The 21,869-nt window shown below is 37.3% G+C and overlaps 1 protein-coding gene across 7 annotated transcripts in view; it reads left to right on the top strand.

Moving 5' to 3' along the window:
- PMS1 (PMS1 homolog 1, mismatch repair system component) overlaps window positions 1-21,869 on the top strand; it is a 45,314-nt gene that overhangs the window by 18,015 nt on the left and 5,430 nt on the right. For 4 of the 7 annotated variants that reach the window (XM_062610021.1, XM_062610019.1, XM_062610018.1 and 1 more), the window contains exons 6-11: window positions 2,780-2,896; window positions 6,129-6,251; window positions 7,930-8,073; window positions 9,380-10,275; window positions 15,406-15,861; window positions 16,407-16,537. In XM_062610021.1, coding sequence (XP_062466005.1) covers window positions 2,780-2,896; window positions 6,129-6,251; window positions 7,930-8,073; window positions 9,380-10,275; window positions 15,406-15,861; window positions 16,407-16,537 — 1,867 coding nt within the window. Of the gene's footprint in view, window positions 1-2,779; window positions 2,897-6,128; window positions 6,252-7,929; window positions 8,074-9,379; window positions 10,276-15,405; window positions 15,862-16,406; window positions 16,538-21,462; window positions 21,551-21,869 lie in introns of all 7 variants that reach the window. The other 3 variants (XR_009963095.1, XM_062610017.1, XM_062610022.1) reach the window with 3 other exon arrangements.

Below are 21,869 nucleotides of genomic sequence, written 5' to 3'. Positions count from 1 at the left end.
GATCAGGTAATCCCTCTCAATGAAGCAAGGAGGGAGGTTGGATATATTTGGCAAGCTCTAGCAAAACCTAAGACGGGCCATATGTAATAATATATGTTTGAGTAGGCTGTTTCTGCAGTGTCATCATACTGACTAGAGTCAGATTCTTCCTTGGCTCATCCTGGACACGCGCTTTATATGACCTAGAAAAAATATATAGAGGAGAGTGTGGGGGTGTATTTTTAGCTAAACTAAAGGGTATCAGTAAGGTTAAAAAAATAGGGTATTGCAGGAACCTCATGGAAACAGGCATTTGCTAAAATAAATTAAAGGAATTGGCATTGTTTCTTTGTGGATTTGCTAATGCCTGTTGATATGCCTGGAGAGTGTAGACAAACAATTTTCTTTAAAGTATTAGCTATTTCTGTGTTACTGCTTCATAACTTGCAGTCAGGGCTAAAAATTAATATACCATCTAATTGTGCTTACAGTATAGTAGTATATAAATTTATATATATAAAATACTACTATACATATTTATAGTAGTATAGAAATTTAGGAGTTGTCTGGCCTTTTCAGTATGTAGACTTTAATTTAATTTGCAGCTGCAACCAGTTCCCAAAACTTTATCTGTAGTTCTGAGCATTAGTATCTGATAAATATATGAATAGTTAAAAAATACCCCGTGAACTTATTAACAGTATCTACTTCTAGCAAGTTTGCATTTAATAAGTTCTTGTTCTCCAGAGCTTTCTTACAACCACCTTACTGAAGTGATCTTTTTACAGTCCTGAGTATCAGCCATTCAACAGGTCCAGCAGTGTAATAACCTTGCATTAATCAGCAGCTAAGACTTATATCTGTACCTGCCACATCACACTAATATAACCTAAAATAAACAGCATGATGTTTATATTAGTCATGTAACAAGTGTCTTTCTCAATTTGGTCACATACATTTAATTTAAAGTGTATCCAGTAAAGAAAAAAAAAGGCTTGGCACTCTGTGTTTCCATTTTAAGTAATCAATTTTAAAATAGAAGCAGTACAGGATATGTTTTATAAGAGGAGCTCTAAAGAAGAGGACAGATTCTTTCATCACTCCAAAATGTCTTTGAGGAGATTTAAAGCAGGTGTTACGGAGAGAGGCTGAGAGGCAGTGTGCTGTGGGCAGCCCTGGGCTGTCCTTAGCTGCTGCCTGCTGCAGAAGCACGGCGGGGACTCCCTGACAGAGCTGTGGACACCCAGCCCATGGCTGTGCCTGCTTGCTTCAGCTTCTCCTTGCTTCAGCTTCTCCTCTGCCCTCCCTGAAGTAAATTGTCCTTTATGTTTGAGGGGTTCATGTTCCCTGTGGGATGGCTGAGTTGTGATCCAGCATGTGACAGGCTTGTGTCTAGGAGGTTTGTTAGATTCAGGCAGACTGAAAAGCCCCACTTTGCAAATGCTGCAGAATGTAAGTAGAAATGGAAAATTAAAGATCTGGGGAATAGTTTTAGGATCAACAGTCTCAAAGCTTTACAATTCCACCTGTCCTGTAGGAAGAGAATATCATTTTACAGGAGCACCGTGTGCTTCTGTGGAATTCACCCCTGAAGGGCAGCAAATATCGCTCTGGACAGGTGGAATTTTAAGGCTGTGTATTGCATTTCTTGAGACGGGTGCATGTGTATTCTTTGCTCACTCACCATGCTTTCTCATAACATCCTATACCAGTATACTGTGAACTCATTTTGAATTTGGTGGACACCTAGCACCTAGTTAAAGCATCTATTTTAAACAGCACTAATAATTACTAAACAGTAATATCAGGCTTAAATTGCAACTTGCTGCGGTTTTTTTCTTTTGTGTTTTAATGTTGCAGATTGAAATACACTCGGTCAGCTAATAGCAGACATAAGTGGATCTGAATTGAGCAGTGTCAGTTGCCTAGAGGCAGAAAGGCAACTAAGAAATTTTTCTTAATAGTTGATACACACCAATAAAAGTCAGCAGATTTGGAGTTAAATTCATGGCTATTTAGTATAGGACTTCTCATTAGTGAGAGACAAAATTTCAACCCCCAAAGTAGCTAATATTTACTCTATATGTAAGAGGACCTGACAGGTACCTTCTGGTGCAAGTTGCAGTTCATACTGCCTTACTGTATTTAGTAAATCTTTGCAATAGTATTGCAACATGTGTAGCTAATAGAGGAGATATCCTTTTATTCTTTTAATATTTATGAAGTTTTCCTTAGACAACCACTTTCTTTATGCTTCCTTAAATACTGCCTCCCTTTCTAAATAGCAGGTTTGTCATAGACTTAGAGTATCCAGATAAGAGCTATGAATGGGCATCCAATAGCCAGATTTCTACTAAGCCAGCCTGTATCTTGAGTATAGGTACCATAAACATTGCAGTCACCTTCAAACGCTGACCACTGTGCCAGAGACATGTCATACGCCCTCAATATATATGCTTGGTGAAAACACAAAGCCTACTGCTGTACATCTAAGAGAAGTAATATTTTTTATTTGTTCTAATAATTGTTTCCTGTGCAGAAGACCAGATAAGCCCTGTAACATCCATAAATACAAGCTTGCTTAATTTTGCAATCACTGTGAGTCTAAAGAAGTAATACAATATGAGAAGACATGCCAAAAAGTACCATATCGTGTGTTAACATTGAAAGCTGTGATTGTAAGAGGGTCAAAGTACAGAATGTTACATATACAGTATGTGTGCAGTTGCATATGCATGTTCATAGACATGAGTTCAACAAATATAATGTCAAAAATTTGACTCTGTGCCATTTGCTTCAGGCAGTTATTTGGCAGAAGACCAGGGTGTCAGATCACAAAATGGCCTGTATGTCAGTTCTGGGAACAGCCGTTATGGGCAGTATGGTACCTTTTCAACACTGCTGTGAAGATCCTGAGGTGAGTTTAAACTTCCTTATCCCAAATCCACTTAAAGCGTCAATAAAGACACCTCAATCAGTATTCAAAAAGAAGGAAACTTTGAAAAAGAGACTGTTACCTTCAGATTGACACATGATTAATACATTTGCTTTTATTACCGTCCTCTCTGTAAAATTTATTGGTTTGGTGATTGAAAATCCACTCCCAAGAATTATCTAGTCAGGACTCATGTGGCACTGATCAAATGGCAGTATAAACAGTTGCGATGACAAATGCAGAATTGCTGATTGCTCAGGGATGTCTAGGTGGGTGCATTCAGCATGTTAAGTTGTATTTAATGGGATTATTCAGACTTTAATATATGTATGTATTGCAATTTAATAGTATTATTTAGACTTAAATCTTGAGTTTGTCAGAATGCTTGTAGTATACTTATACAGGGTAGTGAGGGGAAAATAGTAAACCTGCTTCTTGTAATTTACAGTGTTTTAGTTGTTCATGTCTGAGCAGAGCATCCAGAGTCGTTCTTACCTGAATGCAGGTTGGATGTGTCCCACAGGGCAAGTGCAGGGAGTTCCAAAGGGAAGACATGGGGGTATTTAGAAGGGCTTGAAGGAGTCACTCAGGTTCTCACATTACCTCTCTGCTATATCATGAGGCATCCATATTCCTTGAATAGAAGTGGGGGAACATTCCATCTCTCCCTCTCTAAATAGTGTGTAGAATAGCATGTGCATCATTTATAGGTATATAAGTGATCCATGCATATTGCTTATGCACTAATCTACATTCAGAAACCACGGGCATTTCTAAATTAAGCTTCCAAACACTGAAATGACAGAATTAAGGTTGCCTGCGTAACTTTCTTTCTCTGCTGTGTGCAGGTATTGGGATAGGTATTTAGTAACAAGCCATGTGCTGCTTTTTTCCTTCCCATGCCTCATTCAGTACACAAACCAGAGAGCAGCTTTTTTCTTTTTTTTCCTTTCCTGCTTATTCATTGTATAGTTTCATACTCCTTTGCTGCAAAATTTACTCCAAAGACAAAATTAATCTTGCTATAAACAACTTTCTGTAAGCTGTACCTTACTAACTGCAGAGTTAAAACTTTTGTGATCCAGGGGTTTCAAAGACTGGCCTTCAAAACATCTCCATGAAACAAGAGCACATTTCAAGCTGATTCCAAAGCATGCACATGAAAACTTGGGAGCTACTTGTAAAATAAAAAAGAAAACTAAGCAAATAAAAAATTGGCACAATTTTTTACATGTATAAAATAGCATCTGTGCTTTTCGCATCCCCAGCCTTGTAAATGGATGGATCTGTTTTGGCTGAAAACTCACACAGGAAATTTTCCTTGTCTCTCCTTCTGTGGAGGTTAAGTTTAGCAGATACAAGTGAAACAAAGTATCTGGGACAAAGATAAGTACTTAAGAAAGACCGTATATTGTCAACACAGATATATTTAATACTTGTATAAATTGATTTTTATTAAAGTTATTAATTTTGAAAAGTTAAAAGCAAAAATTCTGTAATACGTTCTAGTTTGTGATTTTGTCTCTATGCTTCTTATCTTTTTAATGTGAAAATTCTAATAATTAAGCATTAGTTGTAGAAATTGTTGCTGACTTCACTGAGCACACTGGTATTCTGCATGGCTGTAAATAGTAACAGCAGTCAGCCACTTCTAAATCTGTCAACTTCTTAAATGGAGTTATTTAGAGACTTTCAGTTTTGCTTTAATGTTTGTATATAAAAAATGTTGTTTGGGGTGAAAGACTTTTTGCACAAATATTTGGGAATTAGAAAAGGAGCTTGAAGCATAGAGGAGGAACATTCAGGGAGGATGTGATAAAGTTGCAGAATAAAATCTAGAAGTGCTGCATGTTGTTTTCTGATAATCATCCAACAGATATTTGACACCTCTTTAACTTGACCAGTGGTGTTTGGTTATGTGCAAGGTTGCTGACCAGAACACTCCAGCTTTAGCACAGAATGCTTATTACAAGGTCAAGAGGAGTACATGAGCAGATAGCTGGTGTGACGTAGATGAATGGGAAGAATAGGCTAAATCCCAGGGATTTTAAATTCCATTTCAAATGTATGATAATTTGGATTTTAGTAAATACAAGTGGCTCTGCCAAGAGCAAAGCTAACAAGGTCTCATTTTTGTGTTTGGTGATCCACCCTCCTACCAGAACATTCTAGTCTTTCCCATATCTCCAAAATCTCCATCCTTAGCATGCCCCAGTGTTCCTTCACCTATTAGTTGGTGCCAGTGGCAGTGGGGTGATGCATGGGGCAGTATGTGGGTTGATCGAAACATCAGTTCTTACATGCTAATGGGTCCTGGCTTCTGAAAAGTTATATTTGCCTTTCCCTCAGTAAGGTCATTATCTTGAGGCTGTCCTCTCCAAGCAGCTGTCAGTTATCACAGAAATTGTGGAAATCTAGTATCTTTGGGATTTCTGCTTCTTCATCAGATTGAGCTGAAATCGATCCAGCAGTTTCAAAGCTGCTTGGTAGGGGAGAGGGGGAGGTGATGGGATAGGCAGCAGAAGTCATCGGCTTCATTTTGACCTGAAAAAACTAAGCTGAAGAATCTCAACAGAAAAATCTTAAAACTTGGAGTTCGTTAGGGACTCAAATTGTGTGAGCTTTTGAGGCTCCTTGGCAGTGCTGTGTGCTCACAGGTTCTGGTGGGGTCATGGGTGTTTAGCACTCTCGAGAGTCAGCTGATTTGGATACAGGTGGCGTACGTAAATTTAGGTGCCCTGAATAAATGCCCTGTGACAGGCTATTTAAAGTGCCCTGCATGTAGAAAGGAAAGGACTGTGTGTTTTGGGCTTTCCCCACAGGAGTAATTCACTGACTGCCTTCACCACATTGGGCAGCAGTGCATGCCTTTAGCTTGTACAGGGGTTAAGTTGGAAAGCCCACAGTCAGCAAGCCTAAAGCTGGCCAGTGTTGTTCTCTGCAGTCTTTGGCTGCAGACAGCAATGTGATGCAAGTGGTAGCCCAAATGGGGAAATTTCTCAATAATTTCATCAAGAAAAATAGATACAAACCCATCCTTCTCAATCTCTTTCTTTTTTAAATTGCTTTTACTTTTTTTTTATCATAACTTTCAAGAAGCAATGCATGTGTTTGACTTGGACTCCTGTACAATTTCATCTTAATATCTCACCTCTAAAAAAAACTCCAAAACTGTTTAAAATACTTTTTTGCTGTATTTGTTTTACCATTGCAGATAAATCTCTCTGGATTTCTCCCAAAAGCTGAGTCAGACAGTTCTTTGACAAGCCTTTCAAGTTCAGAAAGGAGTTTTGTTTTTATAAATAATCGTCCAGTTCATCAGAAGGACATACTGAAGGTAATATCCTTTAGCATTTTATTCAAGGAACAGAAACATTACTTGTTTGAGGACAGAGACACCTATGTAATCTACAACCTTTTTCCCACATAATATAACTAGAGGCAAAGATACTAGCGTTGTAGTTTCTTGTAAGAGAATTCTTCTAGAAGTAGTTCTGATTTTGTGTACTTCTTGCTGTGGGCTTGTCAGGCAAATACACGCACTTTCCCTTTAAATTTCTGTATGCATTGGATAAAAATGAAAGTGATAGTGCAGCAGCACTGGCTGCAGCTAGTCATTGTACAGGCAGAATTTGATACTCTTGGGTTTCTCACACTACTAAACCTTACAACACCTCATTTGGAGCAGCCTTGCTGTCCTAATCCTTGCCCTCCTCAGAAAGGAAAATCATATTCATGCCAAAGTGTACATGTAAAAAAAGGTAGAGTCCATGAAGAGTTTTCAGCTGCTGGCAAAGCTTTATAGATTTAAACCGTGAGCCTGTGTTGGTATGTTAAGTGCTAAATAATGCTAATCCGTCTCCATACAGTATTTGATGTGCCCGGTTCTTCTGGGAGTTTAAAGCTCAGCTTGAGTCCCACAATAGAATCAACGGTTAACCACAGCACAGAAGCCTAGTTTCAGTGAGGTTGTTCTTGTAGCAGTGCAGATAATAGTGTTCCACTGACTCTGTGTGTGTGTGTCAAGATTTTTAATCATTTGCTTTTTTTGGAGGAGGGTGGTTGGGGTTTTATTCAGCCAGGTGAGGTTAAGTACACATCTGTAAGAACACATTTTGGTGGGTTTGGAAAACAAGCTATAGATCACTTTTATCTTCGTGAAGTGTATGGGGAAGAAGTGATGTGGACCTCTTATTACTACAGTTCAGTGCCAGCTGAACTTACCACAGACTGTGGTAAGATTGAGGTTAGAATAACTTGAAAATATTTAAAGAATTTTTATGTAATTTAAAAAATATTTAAGAATTAAAAAACTCCCAAACAATTAAAAAAATTAAAATTTAATCTGCTGTGGCTCTTAGGTTTTTACAATCAATTTATGATTTCTTTGTCTTGTTAATGAATTCTTTTCTCCAGGATGTACATCTGTGGAAGGATCCCTGATACTAGAAGGAAATTCAGGGATCTTTATTTGACCCTTCTAATTAACAAGACCAAAATTCTGAAACAACTAAATAATTCTGTAGTCTTTTGGAGGAGTTTTGGGGAGGATCATAGAGAAAATAATAAGGGCAAGTAGAGCTTGAGGAAAGCTGTAAATATATCACTGGGTTAAAAAAAAAGGACAAAATCCTGTTCTGGAAAAAGGGCAGATGTGTAGTGCAAGTGGTACCTTGTCAAACAGACTTTGGTTTGGATGAAAGAGACAGCAGTGAAGTTACATGCTATATGGGTAGATTTTCTTTAAAAACCAGCCAGCCAAATAATAGTGTTTGTGTTGATGAGGAAGTAAGTAACTGGAGTTGCAGTCCAATCTGGACATACCATCTTTTCTTCAAAGTGTGATCAGTACATTCATTCAGAAAGTCGAAATAGCAACCATTAGTATCTTGAAATTGGTTCCAACCAAAACTCCAACACATCTTTTGTGCTTTTATAATGTCAAATTTTGGTTTTGTGCCTTTGTGTCTATTTTATTGCCTTTACTGACATCTCTTTATTAAATCAATCTGTAGTTAATTCGACAGTACTACAGTCTGGTGACACACAAGGACTGTACTCATTTATACCCTGTCTTCTTTTTGAATATTACTGTACCTGCCTCTACTGTGGATGTGAATTTAACACCTGATAAAACTCAAGTTTTACTGCATTATAAGGTAACTAAGATTTTAATCTGGTTTTGAGTTGTCAGCCTTTTACTTATATAAGCAGAACAAGGGCTCCTGGGATTATGGAAATGTTTGAATATAAGCAGTGCCACTTTTTTTGTTTGTTCTGTTGTTTGCTTTAGTTACGTGGTAGTTTGCCTTTATCACTGGACTGTTTTGTTTGAGAAGTATTGAATAGTTTAAGTAGAGTATTATTCCAAATTCATTTCCCAGTTGTTGTCAGGGATTTTTACACTGTCAGATATATGCATGTATCACTTGGTTTTCAGATGGCTTTATAGTGAGAAAAGCTAAATGGAACTACGATGTGTCCCTACATAAAACTCATGCTTAACTTGATACCTGCACAAAGTAATCACTTCTTAAACACCACATGCATGAAGGGAGAATGTGGGGGTGAATTGATTTCTGGTCAAAGCAATATTTTGCCATTATGTATATAAACTGTTGACATCACTGAAGTTTCAGGACATCCTTTTCATGCTATCAGGACCTGAAATTTAGACCATATGTACCTTTGTTTTAGAGGCTGTATAGTGATAAATGCCCATAAAGTTGCTTTCACTTATGAGCACTTCATATGAAAAACAGTGCCACAGAAATTAAGAAGGCAAATAGGTAAGGTCATTCAAAGTAAATACAGATAGTCACACCAGTATGTTGATCTTCTTCACTGAAAGCTTTTGTATTTGTGTTAATCTTGTAAAAGTACTACCTGTCAAATGTCGCCTATATGAAAATTAACACAGCATTCTCTCATTTGATCCAGTTAAAAATCTTTCCTTTCATGTTAGAAAAATGGTTGGTTTTTTTTTGGTTTGGGGTTATTTCTTTTTCATTTCCATCATTTGGTGCAAATCTGTCTTGGAAGCAGGCATCGTAATAAAGAGACTACACAAACATGCTTACATGAAAAGGGTTGGTGCATCTGTCTTGACTGTAAGTTTCTAACTCCATGTTAGGTGGGAATAGCTTTATGTGATACTGGTTTAAGCAGTCAGTACCCTGTTACAAAGAAAGCAGTTAATTGTTTTTGTGATGTGCTAGGTATTCTGCTTCACTGGTTTACTCTGACAAAATATTTGAAGTATCCAGTTCAAGGTCTTTTTGAGCATATGTGAACAACTGCACTGCAATAATCTGTCCAGATTTGCTTGAAAAATATTCTGGATAAAATTACTTTGCTTATTCTTCTATATCCTTAATATCTGTCAGTTAGATTTTCAGGCGTGCTTGTGTGTGTGGCTTTTCTTTTGTGTTTTTTTTTTAATTTTTTTATTTTTTATTTCCCCAGGAATCTGTCTTACTTGCTGTTGAAAATGTGTTGAAATCACTGTATGGGCCACTACCTGCTACAGTCCCCAGTGAAACTGATAAAACAGATGTTAACTCAGAAGACATGTTTGTTCATAGAACAGAACAAACAGATGTGGTTGTTAATGAGATGGGACCATCTGGAAACGATGATCAACATGCTCATACTTCATTCCTTTCATTCAGCAGTGATGTGCAAAACTGTCAAGCAGGAAAAAACATGGAGATCTGCTTAAATCATCAGACGCTTTGTGGTGATGATGTACATAGTTGCCTGGACAAAAAAGAGCTTTCTAAGAGTGACGCCTTTCCAGACAGTTCCTTAAATTTATTGTGTGAGGATGAACAGAATGGACAGAATATGACTGATATTCAAAGTAACAGTATCCCTGTGGACCCCAGTTCTAAAAAAGCTGATGGGTGTCTTTTGAGTTCTGGTGATATTGATGAAATAGAAAAAAATGGGGAGGCTTTAGTCTCTAAAGACTTACCTGAAATCTCTGCTGATAGTTGGAGTATGGGAAGTGGATTTAAAAACTTTCTAGGAGACAGCCTGGAACCTGTTAAGATTTTGATTCCTGAAGTTGGAGGAACAATTAATAAGCAAAATGGACATCCTAGTGAACAAAGCAGTGATCCACGAATCTCAAATCAAAGCATAGAGAAAAGAAATCTGATAAGTGATAAGTTTGGACATGTGACAGCTTATGACTTAATTAGTAGTAGAATAATAAAGAAACCAAAGTCTGCTATTGGATTTTTCACTCAAGAATGTCGTCCAAAATTGATAACTGATAACCCAAAGACCAGCATGGAGGATATTCTGCTGCAAATTGAAGAGCAGTGGGATAATTTGAATGAAGAGGAAAAAAAGAAGTAAGTTTCCAGGCTTTGACTTGCTTTTGTAGCTGGTAGTTACTGGTAAGTCACATGTAGTGAATTAACAAAAAAATAAAATAACTTCCTAGTTATTTTATGAAAAAATAGAACAAAAAAATGGGATTTGACTTTCTAAGATCAGTGTCAGTATTGTGAGTTGTCACATTTTGCTCTGTGAGGATGTGCACTGCTGATACGAGTTACTCATTTTGCCACCCTGTCATGGAGCAGTTAGGTAGGGATGGTTTTGCTGAATTGTTATTTACAGGTAACAGGCAAGTAAATGTACTGTTTGAATCCTGCAAAATTCTGTTAAATAAGGACTGCCTGTATGTTGCCACTCCCGATGCACTGTCAGTGAAAACCAGCAGGGTGATGGATGAGCTGTGTAGTTCGTCCAGAGTTTTTCCAATGTGCAGTTCTTTTTTATTGTTACGAAGTGAGGATTCTTTTTCAGGATCTTTAGTACTTGAACATTTGATAAATTCCTTTCCTATAAATTCAGGAAGTGTCCCAACCCATGGTACCTCAGAATTATATTTGTAAAACCCATTTGGATGACACAAGGAATTTCTTTTTTCTCTAAACAGCTATTCCAGTGCCATTCACACTATACTACAATTTGAATTTTAATCTCTTTCAGTCAGAACCAAATCTCTTCTTAGATTACAGTCTAAAAGAAATTGTCACTGTTTTTTTTTAAATCCGTCTGCAAGTAAGGGAAGTATTTTAGCCTAATTTGGGGTGGAGGTTTAATCAGTTAAAATATTAGGTATATTTTGTACTTCATGTAGAACTTCTAGTAAAAGATGAAGTAGAATAACAGATTTTGAGACATTCTAAGGCAGGTAAAAGAAAAACGAAACACCAAACCTTTGATATCTTATTTGTAATTTTATAAAATGTAAAACACTGTAGGGCATCACACAAATGATGAAAATAGTTCTTTAGTAGTTTTACATGTGATGATTTGAATGCATATTGTGATTTGTAGCAGAAAGTTTGGGAAATGAAATTTGGGTTCTGAAAAACAAAACTCATTGGAAGTGTTACGAAAATGTGTTTTCTTAATGTGATGGAAGCTAGGAGAGGCAATTAAGAAAGGCCACTGAAGAGGAAATTATACTGGCAGTGTAATTTTAACACTAATGAAAGAGAAGATTAGCAGTGTGATAAGAGAAACTACACCTATTGAATTATTGTTAATATATGTGTTTTCCTTGACGTTTTACTTTGTTTGAAAACATCTGCCTTGTTCTGAATACCAGCTGTATCAGAGTTAAGTAAAACCTTTTTTATCTAGGCTCCGATTTACCTCATGCTAAGCAAGCAACATGCTATGATCACAAAACCATACATGTGAGAAAGTGTTTTGTCCATCTCTGCATTAGCAGAAATATTAATGTAATAGTAGAAATCTACTCCAATTATATTCACGCTTTTAATGAAATGAAACAAAAGGTTCTGCCAGCTGTTTCAGAAAATTTTAATTTGCTCTGCTTTAGCTTTTCAGATTTCATGGTTGCTTTCCTGGTACAACTGTTATGTTAAAGAGTGTGCCTTCAGATTAACTTTGTATTAGTTCAGGAAGAAGACCTTTCTGGTAGTTAAGTTTTCCTTATATGTAGGGTTGAATGCAGCATATTATATATACTATATTCATTTTTCCATATACATAGGATTGAATCAAATGGATGCTGAAATGAACTACTAGTTTTATCCATACAGCTTCGATGTACCTCTTTTCTGCTTTAAATCTTGTAAAATTGCCTCAGAAAATAACAAACATGAAGAGATGCACAGACATCTTTCCCTCCAGGGCAGCAATGCACAAGAACTGTGGTTCATCTGGCAAAGAACATAGTCTTGCCTATCAGATACTCTGGATAAATTGGGCCACCTAGAGGTAACAACAAATGTATATGCAACAAGGCAGCCAAAGTGCCACAGTTCTACTGAACACACTATACCCCCAGCTTCATGGCAAGCCTTGCTGGAAATACGCGACTTTTCCTAGTACTCCATCCTTCTCTGATAAAGTCACATGTTTATTACAATGGGTGTGCTTGGCTTCAGCATCTTTTTTTCTCTTTCTGGTTCCATCAGTAGGTCTAAATGAGTTTAAATCCCTTTTTGGAGCAGTACAACCAACAGATGTCTTGTAGTGACATAGGATGGCCTTTTCAAAACAAGCCAGCATTTATTACTCAACCGGAATGTAAAATGTTACGGTCTTTAGGTTATAATAGAAGAGGAAAGCTTCCATGCATGTCTCTCTTGGCAGCATCACATATCCCCCTGCTTTGCAAAGCCATGATTTAATTTATTTTACTCACTCTGCTCTTACTTAATACAGCTTGCATATGTTTCTGGCCTTGACATTTCTTGCATATTAGGCTCAGGTAGGAGTGGGAGAAATCCCTCTAAGTGCCATGGCAGTGGCAGCAGTAGTTATCCTGAAGACATAGGAAAGGTTCAGAACTACGTGCTCATTATCATGGGACTAACAAATTACCTTGTCAGCACTCTAAGGTTATTCTTCATGAGTATATTTGTACCTTGGGAGAAACGTCATTTCAGGTAGTATGATGGCCTTTGTTGTCTGTTGACAGGTAAGAGCATGCATGTAGTCACTAGTGGCTGTCATGTGTGATAGTTTTTTATTGCCTGAAAACTTTCCATGCATCATATAGTGTGTGTGTGTGCATTATTTGCAACTATTTCACACTGGGGTAAATATACTTGCATAGGAATTCCAGAAAAATTATTTATTTACTGCATTTTAATCTTTTAGTTAACATGTTCTCTTTCCTTTGGATGGAGATCATTTTGTGGTACCATCTAGTCATTGGGTATCCATTGTATCTCTAGCCATCTCCATTTATATACTGCCAGATATTAATAACAAATAATGGTATTAGTAATTGCTATCAGGCCTTCCACACTGTTGCCTGTCTCCAGCATCTGTTCAGTCATAATAGTAGGTCCATATTGTCCACTCCTAGAAAACAGTGCTAGTCCCGTGAGACCTCTGCATTTGAGAAATGAACTGAAAAGCAATTAAAAGCTTGTGTTTTATTATTCTTTTATTTGCCTCTTCACAAAGCAAGGAAGCACAGAAGCTGAATATTGTACTCATGGTGACAGCTTGAATTGTTTGGGTTCATTATGTGAAGAGGCTGATGCTGAGATGTGTTACATTCCGCGTGGGAAACCTCTTTATTCTGGGCACATACGAATCTACACAAGGGGCTCTTTCCAGTAAGAGTTTACTCCAAATAGTGAAATTCAGATTATTTGACTTACAAGGTCTTTATATTAAAAGGTTTATGTTATATGCTAAATATTTCATTTGGGTTTAAGATGCAAGGGGAAAATAATAAATTGTGGATCCATTTTTCTAGTTAAACCAAAGCTACATTAGAAACTAGACTTCATTCTGGTTTTCCACTCTCTCCTTACACCCAGTTTTGAAATTTCCTTGTCTTTAGGTTTCAAAGCTTCAGGGAAGTATCCTGAATTTAGTGTCTTGATTCACCAGGCAGAGAAGAAACTGGTCTTGTAGCACTTGTTGGTTATGCTTGCCCCTGTGAAAGGACTTTTTGAAAAGGCAAAGGTTCCCTTGCAGTTTGTATACCTGCTGTTTTCTTTGATGTTGAGCAAATCACTGATCATGATGTATATGAATTTGCAAAACTCGCAGTAAAAGCTTGTAAGGCTAGAATTTTTCTGGTGGTAATCTTAAGATATCAGGCAAGTTGGACTTTCTTTGGAGGTGCTTTTGTTTGTGTTATCGGTGTATCACTCAAAGCTCAGTTTTCATATAGTTTTCTCCTGCATTACAGTTGATTCTATACAGAATGAAGTATTTCTTGATCTGGTCAAAGCTACAAATGTATTTGGGTAGAAAAAAAAACAACCTGTTCAAGTGATTTCATCCATTCATTTTAAAGGGAGCAGATGTTTTTATCGTAATGTTCACTCCATATTTTCTAGGGCATGATTTATTGCAAGAAACTATTTAAGCTGACTTTTTTAGTTAACTAAATATTGGTACCATATGTGAATGCTAGCACATCATAATTAATTGCAAATGGTGACCCTTTTGTTGACCTTAATTTTCCAGCATGCATACACATAATTGAATCAAACTGTTCCAGCAAGTAGCAATAAATAAATATGACCAGCTAAAATACTTATTTCTAATACTTACATCTGATAGTACTGCATTTTTTTCTTATTATTATTGAAGTTTGGACTTGTTTGAGTTACCTACTAGAATTCAGAATATCAAATAAAAGCAAAAAGAGGGAGTTCAGGAAATCATCTTTTTGGCCTTCAAAAAAGAAAGATTCATATGCAGTAGGCAAGCATAAACTTGGCATCTATAAAAGTTTAGCTGTCTTTCTGACATTTGTAAGCTCATTAAGAATCCATTCAGGTTGCAGAAATTTGGTATGTAGTAATGTTTTAACCGTTTAGATAGAATTTAGGAGTAGTTCATTCTTGAGTACTTTTTGAAAAATCTAAGTCTACTACTTACAGAATTCTGTGACAGTTGTATCTATTCTGTATTCTGAACTTTTTATTTCTCTGCGTAATCTTAGGCCATTTGAAATCAAATGTGTTTCTTTGTATTAAGTAAAGCCTTAAGCTTATGAAGTTAGGCTCCAGACTCCTACCTAACCACACGGACTCCCCTTGAAGTCTGTAGAGCTCTAGAAACTTATATGACTTTGTGACAAAACTACTTCCAAAACTGTTTGTATGGGTGTGAATTAAGGTTAAACAGAGTCTTTGGGACTGAGGTCAAAACCAACTTGCTGTAGCTCTTTATATGAGGCAGTCTACTCCTTCCCCTTCTGTAATTCAGGTTTTGCTGGCTGTCACGATGAAGGAAAATTTCCAACTCATCATCTTCAGAAGGTAATGTAATATGGCCAAAGTCCCCGCTGGCCTTCTCTCTTCCATCATAGTGGAAAGCATTTTGATGTGCCTACTTGAATGAACCATGGACATTATTATTGTCTGTTGAAATAGTTATCTTGCCTTTTGTTTTAGTTTGTTAGGAGTTAGGGTTTGGGATTTTTAATCTGATTATGCTGCTCGTTTGTTTTCTCTTTTAAGTTATGAAGTAAAAGCTGATAAAGACCTGGAACGATACAACAGAGAGGTCAAGAAAGCTATGGGACAGAAAGTACATCAGGCAACAAAGGAGGCAGGAAAACAGAAACCCAAGCTGAAGACTTCCCTCTCTCACCAGCAGAAGCTTGACAAGATATTTCATGATCAAATTGAAAAAAAGAGGCAAACTGAACAGTCTATGAAAATTGTGACAGTGCCGTTTTCTTTGAGTTCCTGTAGACATCAGCATCAGAGACATGAGAAAAATTATTCAGATCAACATGAGCTTTTCCTGATCCGTCACCGAAGTTTTCCTGATGTCTGGATATTTTCTGCTGAAAAAAAGCTAAGGTTACTCAATCCATACAGATTGGAAGAAGCCCTGCTATGTAAAAGATTACTTATGAATCATAAGCTTCCAGTAGAGAAACTGGAAAAGCCAATTATGTTAACAGACAGGTATAGTACAACTGAGCAAAAATTTGTATGTTATTTCGAGTATTGTTTGGTAATTATTTACAGTAAATTCTGGTAAGGTCCTTTTTGCTTATTCTGTGATTATTTGTACATTCCTTTATCTGTAAGAACAGACTTTTATGCTTTGTATAGTTTTACCTTACAGTAGTGAGCAGGCCTGGTCATACTCCAGTTGCAATAAGTTTTGACCAGTCTATCAGTAATGCAGTGAAGACAAATTTCTTCCCCCAGAGAAAAATTAAATGTTCCACATTTTAACAACTTCAGTTAGTTGTCTAGTTGTCACTAACTTTCCCTCATGAATTAGGAAATAACTGATGTAATTATTATTATATGCCCTAAACTTGGTCACTCTTTAAGATACGTGAATACTTGTGATTTTATTCATTTAAACAAATTGCTTTCTCAGAATGCTTTTAAAAGTCTTGATCACTTCTCACCACTTGCTGCTTTTTTTCTGTGTTTTTCTCACAGTTTTAATTTTCATATTTTAGTTTGTAACACTTTGGGAATTTTTTTTTTCCTAGTCTCATTGGTGGATCTCAGTATATGGCTGCTCTTTATAAAATGCAGAAGGATTATCCCAATTTCAATGGACCAGGTTATTTGACAGATCCAAGGCTTGTAGCAAATGGATTTCAGATAAAAGTGATAGAAGGTATGATGCTATTAAAAATCTTTCAGTTATATTGGGGCTTGTTTCTTCTGATTTAAGGATTCAAATGATTGTTAAATGTATATCATGTTATTCTACATCACCTTATCATTTGAAGCACTAACATCCTGCTTTTATTAGCATTGAGATTTTATTACTTGCCAAAGAATGTAATCTTCTTCATAGAACATCGAGTAATGGAAACTGGTAACTGAACAAAAAATTTCAATAGTATTTCAAAGAATGCTCCATGTATCTTAAAGAAATACATGTTTTCTTGACTTTTGTGTTTTCTTCTTTTCTCAAAATGCTGGGTGCTGATATCCTTAATTGCCGTCTCACAGAATTTAGATTAAACTGATGAGAATTCTTTAGTCTTGGCAGCTGCTTCCAAGGTGATACTCACAGAAGCTTCTGCAAGTATGTGCTTTATGTGACAACTACTCTGCTTTGAGCAGTTGAGAAGGTCTGGTAAGGAGCTGGATCTGCTTATTGACTTACTTTCATATCAGACATGAAATCCAGAGCCCAAAAGAGCTGGTAAAGACAAGATCACCACACCTTTTGTTAGGGTTCAACTTGAACTTTATTTTGAGACAGCCTTTTTCTCAGTGCCTCTACGTTCATCACAAAATAAATATTTCATATACCTGTAGCAAGAGACAGCAAATGTGTATACATTTTCCTGAAGAATGGTTCGTAGGGATGCTTTTGGAAACCCAGGGGCAACCTACCCAGTGTCAGTTCTGTAGATAAGGATTTCTCTAGCAGAATTTCAAGAAGAGCAAAAGTCTTTGGGGGTAGTACCTAGCTGACAGCTCAGAGGAAAGATTCACTATAAGAGCTGTTAGAAATGCTATAGCTTCATGTGTTACAGATCCCCACATATGTACAGTGATGACAGATGTACTGTAACATATGGGATCTTTTAAGGGTAGGTACAAAAATGGGATGTAGAGCAACTTCTTCACTTGGTGGCGGCTCTTGGGAAGAACAGCCTAAGCTGTTTTCTTTACTAATCATGCACAGCAAAAAAAAAAGACAACTTTTTTCTGACTGGCTAAATCCCTACACAAATAACAGACTTGTAGGAGAGGTGTTCATGGTAAGCTTGGATTGAATGATTAGGGGAATAAAACATGTATTATAAGAGGCAGCTCTTGAGAGTTATATTCAGCTTAGCAAATCAAAAGCTGCATCTCTAAGACAAACATGGGAGAAAGGAATTGTTGCTTAGCCTTTTTGCTCACATACTGGGTTTTTCCCACCTCCTGATGTTGTAAGTTTGCTCAAAATCTAATTAGTGTAAACTGGATGTGAATAAATTGAATGTGAAAATTTGAAGAGAGTTTCTAGGCAACAATGGAGGAGACTTGTTGATTGATCTTGTGGTACTGGAAATGTGTTGTGGTTTAACCCCAGCCAGCAACTAGGTTCCACACAGCAGCTCACTCTTTTCCCTTTGGGTGGGATGGAGCAGAGGATATGAAAAGTGAGAAAACTCATGGGTTGAGATAAAGACAGTTTAATATGTAAAACAAGAGCCATGCTCACAAGCAAAGCAGAACAAGGAATTCATTCCCCACTTCCCATGGTCAGGAAGGTGTTCAGCCATCCCCAGGCAAACAGAGCTCCATCATGCGTAATGGTTACTTTGGAAGGCAAATGCCATCAGTCTGAACATCACCCCCTTCCTTCTTCCCACAGCCCTATAGGCTGAGCATGACCTCATATGCTCTGGAACATCCCTTTGGTCAGTTGGGGTCAGGTGTGCTGCCTGTGTCCCCTCCCAGCACCTTGTGCCCCCCCATCCCTGCTTGCTGCTTGGGGTGGGGTGAGGAGCAGAAAATGCCTTGACTCTGTGCAAGCTCTGCTCAACAATAACTAAAACATCTCTGTGTTATCATCACTATTTCCAACACAAATCCAAAACACAACCCCATTCTAGCTACTACAAAGAAAATTATTTCAGCCAAAACCAGCAGAAGATGGGGAAATGAGTTTTAAGACAGCTTGATTAGTTCGATAGCTGAATTATACAATGTAACAGCAAGAGACTCAATAAATAGCTGGGAATTATAATCATCTTCCAAACCTGTGTTCCTAAGTACATAAAGTTAGGGAAATGAAATCTTATGAGGAAAGTGTTCTCATCTGGTTTACAATTAGTGGAAATTAAAGTGCTTTATATGCACTATACAGGTCAACAAACCATGATCGTGGACTTGATCCATACAGATAACCCAGACGAAGAATGGGAATCTAATTCAGTTCTTTGTCCTAGTCTCATATTTTACCTACTTGAATGAAACGTTAATAACATCTGAGGCTTGTCAGTCATGTTTATAAGCTTCTGCTGATGACATTAGAGGAGTTACAGCCTCTCTTATTAAGAGAGCATACCATCGCAGATGAAGCTAGAAATACCAGCAAACAAATGGAATTTCTCACAGCCTTTTTTCCAGCTGACCCAAGGATTTTTACTCAATACTTCATCAGTCCCTCTTTCTTTTTCTCCCTTAAACTCATCCCTGAAATATACTATCTTCTACAGATATCCTACGGTGTGCCACAAATACTTATTAAAACTGAGTTTTAGAAGCACAGGTATTAATTACAAACACTTGTTATGTGTTCTTCTCTGGGAATTTTACTGTGCAGTCAAGTACTTTGTAGATTCTTGTTATATAATATCTATGTAAAGTGGCCAGGAGTGATTTGTCCCACTTAGACCAAAGTATTCAATAGGATTACTCAACTTTGAGAGAACAGGTTTGTCTCATAAAACATTTTTCACTATCCTTATAGAAACATTTTGTTGTTGTTTGCTGTCTGAATTCAGCAGCTTACTTGAAACTCAGCAGCTTACTTGAATTCAGCAGCTTACTTGAAACTCAGGCAAAGCCAAAAAGGGAGGCATTCCAATGTTGAACTAGAGGTTGCCTCAGAAAAGTTTTGTTTCTTCAGGAATATTGTTAACTTTTGGGAACAGTGGTTGCCACTTTGCATGGCTTGCTGCAGGGAGGTTTCAAGAATACAGACATGCACTTAACCCATGGTAGCTGGAGAGTTTCACCTTGGCAGCATCCATAGGAGCATACCTGAACTCTATTCTCTGTGCATGTACCTTTATAAGTAATCCTTCCCGTTTTTGGGTGTGAATTGGATCAGTCCTAGTATTTGCTGTTTCTCAATTGAACTATCAATTCTTTCTTGCTGTTAGGTTCCACTGTAGAATATTTAAAGGTCTGTACTTTCCTTTGGGACTTCAGCCTTGACGTGATCATATTAGATGTCTCTTTCTGACTGCTGGTTGATTAATAGCCACTAGTGCATTGCTTCCTCTTTCATCCTGGGTTAAGAGTTCTGCTTTCTGTAGTAGTAGAACATTTCTCTTTTATGTCACAAGCAAAGGTTCCATTTCTTTAGCTTTGAATTTGAATGTGAAAGTGTTATTTTAGTAATTTCTTCTTGCAAAGCTCTTGATTCATCCATGTGGCCTTGGGTGATATGGTTTAGTGTGAGGTGTCCCTGCCCATGGTAGGAGAGTTGGAACTGTATGATCTTAAGGTCCTTTCCAACCCTAACTATTCTATGATTCTGTGGTTCTATGGATAAGTCTATTATGACATTAGTGGCTCTAAGATACCTTCCAAAACAAGAACAAAAGAAATTTAGCTGCTCCAGTTTGATATTTAGCAGCTTTGGCTGCAGAATAAAGGGCTTTCCTTGACCCACAGTGATCTCTGAAGAGGACTGTCAGTCTACTGGGTTGCCTTGGTTATTTGTTTGTCTCAAAACATATTCTGCCAAAAAGAAGGACCCTGAGTTTTGCTGCCCATTAACATGTATTAAGTCTCAAATACTAACTTGGAATGCAAGACCTCTTGCTTTGGTATTGAGCACCTCACTAGGGCTGTTTCCTAGATAAACGTAATGAGTATAGGACTCTAGATTCATTCCTTACTTCCTCTTGGTTTGGGGAATGTTTTACAGAACTGACTTTAATTAATAACAAGAAAATCTGAACAGCTGCCTTAATTTGGAAGGTGTCTTTGGTAATTCCTTTGTTGCATTGGGCTTGCACCTCAACTGATCTTTTTGTTAAAGACGTTTCTTCTTAAGTTAAATCCCTACCTTTTGGCAACTTATGGCACAGAAGATCCTGATTCTTATTCATTCTCAATTTAAAAAAAAAAAAAAAAAAACAACAAAACAAACCATCACATAAATTGTTTTTCCTTATTTGGATGACTTGTCTGTAAGGGACAACTTCTGTCATAGGATTAAAAAAACTAATTAATTAGTCTTGCACAAAATTTGGTGCAACTTGGGGTTAATACTTGGAAATTGAATCTTACTCCCTCACAGTGCTTGGCATTTGTAGAAGTACAACTATACTCTTTAATGGCAAAGACCTTTTAGCTAGTGGAGTGGTTCTGACCTTTAGTCACTCTAATAACCTATCAGGTGCATTTCTCACAGGCACAGCACGAAACATGCCTCATTCTGAGCAGCATGGTACTATGCGACACCAGATACACTACTCCTAGTAGGCTTCTGAAAGGTCTAATTAGATCTTTTCTTCCTAACAGGGACTCAATTCCAAATGGAGTTTTGTTCTTGTTCTGTCATTTAGTGGAAAAACTTTGAACTTCTGGCAGTGTTTTCCTTTTTCACAAACAACTTTGGATAGTTACTTTTACTTCTTATTGTTTCACTTGAGGATAAGTCCATCCTTTAAATGCTCTCTCGTTGTAAGACAGGAGTGTCTTACACCTTTGCTCCATACTGTTCAAAGACTCTGTATGACTGCAGCCAAAGCTGTTCCAGTTCATCCTGGATCTTGGGTGTGCCCTATCTTCTTGTTTTGGTAGACTATGATCTTCTGTAATGTCTCCTTTTTTCTCCTTGTGTTGATTCCTCAGCAGTCTAAGGAGTTTTCAGCTAGATATTTCTCTGGATAGCTGACAGTGAAAAACATGTTGTGAAACAGCTCAGAAAATGCTTCTTACTGTAAGTATGTCTGGCAAAATCAATGGTTTCTTTGTGGAACATGCCAGTTGTGGTTTGCAAAGCTGTGACGCTGAGCTCCAATCTGTCTTTGCTGCCCTCCCACCCCCTCATGTTCTGACATTACTGAGGCTTCAAGTGATGCTACCTTTGGGAAAGCAGTCTGTTTGCTTTTACTTAACTCAGTGTTCTTCGATCTGCCAGGCATTTGTTTGCTGGGTATAGCTTGCAATGACCCCTACGTACAAGGAGCATTTCAAGAAGTAAAATGGATTACTTTCTGTCCAGTTCTTCTTAAGATGTGTTTGTTATATAAACTTTC

The sequence above is a fragment of the Pezoporus occidentalis genome, unplaced genomic scaffold (genome assembly GCF_034315485.1).
Source record: "Pezoporus occidentalis ecotype Australia unplaced genomic scaffold, CSIRO_AGI_Poc_V1 ctg143, whole genome shotgun sequence".
In the NCBI taxonomy this organism is placed as follows: domain Eukaryota; kingdom Metazoa; phylum Chordata; class Aves; order Psittaciformes; family Psittacidae; genus Pezoporus; species Pezoporus occidentalis.
The sequence above is the reverse complement of the archived record's forward strand: the minus strand, read 5'-3'. Positions and strand labels throughout refer to the sequence as shown.